Below are 2,744 nucleotides of genomic sequence, written 5' to 3' on the forward strand. Positions count from 1 at the left end.
GAGTCTGAGCTGTATAGGGAGATACTGTACCAAATACATTAAAAACAAAGACATTAGAGCTCTAAGAAAATAGTGAAGAGTTGCTAGCCAGAATCCATGAGAAAAAGGAGGCCCAGGAAGATGAGTCCTTTCTCTGAGTTGCATTCATCCTGGGGGTATTTGCTAATTGTCCAAGGGGTAGCTGAGAGGCTGAATGATATTTTGAGGGTCTCACAAGTCATATGAGGATGAAATGAATAAGAAACCCACCAAGAATAGGACCAAGACCTGCTTTACATTAGGACTCCAAAGGGATGCTCTGTACAAGTAAGGGAACTAAAAATAGACAGGTCCTTGCAGTGCCTACAGCTCAACTTCAAACATTGTTCTCAAACTTTTTTTTTTTTTTTATTGTATTTGGTACAGGGTCTCACTACACAGCTCAGACTCATAGTGATCTTCCTGTTTTCAGCCTCCCCAGCATGGCATGTGGTGTCGGGTATCAAACCCCAGTTCCTGTGCTTGCCTAAGCAAGTGCTCTACTTCAAACACTGTGAAGCAATGTTCTTTTTTTTTTTTTTTTTCCTTTCCTTTCCTTTCTTTCTAACTTTCTGCAAAGCTTTATTCCAGAGGAGCTCAGACCTTCTTGGCAGCTGCCTTCCTCATGGCAGCCAGCACGCTGCTCAGCTCCTCACAGCTTTCTCTTGGCATGGATGTGCGTCCCCACCCTCTTCTTGATGAACTTGAGGGCGCGCTTGTTCTTGAAGATTTTTTTTTTTTTTTAATGGTGGAACCAGGGTTTTGAACTCAGGCCCTTGCACTTATTCTACCGAGCCATTTCCCCAGCCCCCGTCCTTGGAGACTTTGAGCAGCTCCATGGCGTGCCACTCGTAGGGGGCGAAGCCGCACACCTTCTGGATCATATTCCGCATGAACTTGCTATGTTTGGTGAGACATCTGCGACAGCGGCTGTGCCTCGGTTTGTTCACATGCTTAGTCACCTTGGGGACCTTGTTGAGGCCCACAGCCATGGGATAGCAGAGGGCCATGTCTACTGTTCTCCAATGGTTGCTGTGACGGAAGGTGATTTTTTTCTTTTTTAAGCAGGGTCTTCTTAGGTATTTCAGATTGGCCTGGAACTGACTATGTAGCTCAGGCTAGCCTGGAATTCTTGGTAATCCCTCAGCCTCAGCTTCCAAAATCTTAGGATTGCATGCATATGCCACCATGCCCAGCCCCTGAAATTACTTTTCTTTTCCCCACGAGATGTGTTTTATTTTCATTTAACATACAAATAATTTTCTATAATATCCCAGGGCAAACCGGAGAATTTGGCAGTCCAATGGGGGGGGGTCCCCTCAGAGACCTACGGGCCGGTGGCATCGGCGCGGAATGCCCGGGTTCACAGTGCAGCTTGTGGCTCGTGTCCATCTTGCAAGTGGCTCTTCCTCCACATCATGACTGGGGGGTCTGGGAGATGACGGGGGCGGGGAATTGTCTGGGCTCTTAGGAAATCTCACTCCGCTTTTCCTGCTCAATGGTCTCTTTGGTCGGCAGGCTGTTCTTCTCCTGCGTCTCTGTCTTCTTCAGCTTGGCCTTATCGAAGCTGGCGATTTCCCCCATGTCTGGTTTGTCTGCCATTTTCTTAAAACAATCGGAAGTGTTTCGCTCGGAGCCCGAGCTCCCTGTGCTCCCACTCGCGTTGCTGCAGCAAGAGACCTGAAATTACATTTAAATGATCCTGAATTGTTGATACCTGAAAAACCCAGTGGTAGTAAACATAATCTTTTGAAGGAAAACAGCATTATCTGACACTTCAAATTAATTCTGCAACCAAGATTGCAAATTCAATGTCCAAAATACAATAAAAAATAATAAAACAGAAAAGATACAAAACCATATTAAAATAGAGAAAAAGAAGCACAAAAATCAACAAATGACAGAAACAGGCCCACAGGTGGTTTAGTTATTGAGGGAATCACATATTTTTTTTTTCTTTTTGCCGTACGGGGGATTGAACCCAGGACCCTGCACTTGCTGGGCAAGCACTTATTCTAACTGAGCCATCTCCCCCACCCAAGTGAATCAAATACTGAAGTATTATAACTTCAGGAAAATAAAAGAAATTTTTAAAAACACAGAATTTTGGCTGAGAACTTAAAACTACAATAAAAAAAAAAGCCAAATGGAAATTCATAACTGAAACAAAATACAACAGTCAGAATTAAGAGCTCTGTAATAGTTAGTGTTCTCTAGAGGAACAAAACTGAGAGAGAGAAAAAAATCTATCTATCTATATCTATCTATCTATATATGTTTATTAGGCTTACATGATCAAAGGCAAGAGAGTACACAGTGGTCGTCTGCGTATTGGAGATACAGAAGATCCTGCAGCTGCTCAGCCCAACAACAGAAAAGCTGTAAACAAGAGGGATAATGATGCAGCACCTACCCAAGCTTCAAGACTTGCCCACTCATGGGTTACTGAGCAGCGCAAGTCTCCACAGGGAAGCCAAAGACACAGAGCTCATCAACACAGGCGAGCTTCTTTCTTTTCCTTTTTTACTCTATCCAGGCTACAAACCTATCGATCGGTCCCACCCACCACGAGGGAGGGGCTTCCTCCCTCAGTTTGCTGGCTTACCTGCCAATCATCTCCACAGACACACTCAAACTGTACTTTACTAGCCTGCTAGGCATTGTCTAAGGCAGCTCAGTTAAAATATCACGACTAATGGCCACAAGCTAAAAGGGTATTTTAAGTG

General features: G+C 44.4%; 1 protein-coding gene and 1 pseudogene across 1 annotated transcript; both read right to left on the reverse strand.

Annotated features, from left to right (window-relative positions):
• Positions 1-670: 670 nt before the first annotated feature.
• On the reverse strand, positions 671-1,171 carry LOC101590044 (60S ribosomal protein L36-like). The gene is made up of 2 exons (XM_012517752.2): positions 810-1,171; positions 671-739 (listed from the first exon to the last, which is right to left on the reverse strand). Exons 1-2 carry the CDS (start codon positions 1,026-1,028, stop codon positions 671-673), a joined length of 288 nt encoding a protein of 95 aa, XP_012373206.1. The 5' UTR covers positions 1,029-1,171.
• Positions 1,172-1,328: 157 nt separating this feature from the next.
• On the reverse strand, positions 1,329-1,647 carry LOC101580714 (annotated as a pseudogene).
• Between the last annotated feature and the right edge of the window lie 1,097 nt (positions 1,648-2,744).

This window comes from Octodon degus, unplaced genomic scaffold, assembly GCF_000260255.1.
Source record: "Octodon degus isolate 3935 unplaced genomic scaffold, OctDeg1.0 scaffold00212, whole genome shotgun sequence".
Classification (NCBI taxonomy): domain Eukaryota; kingdom Metazoa; phylum Chordata; class Mammalia; order Rodentia; family Octodontidae; genus Octodon; species Octodon degus.

Bases quoted from the DNA above. Each gene is read 5' to 3' on its own strand.
- LOC101590044 (XM_012517752.2), bottom strand. From the start codon at position 1,028: ATGGCCCTCTGCTATCCCATGGCTGTGGGCCTCAACAAGGTCCCCAAG. The intron at 740-809 runs GTAGAATAAGTG...AAAATCTTCAAG, and splicing joins GGGGCTGGGGAAATGGCTCG to AACAAGCGCGCCCTCAAGTT.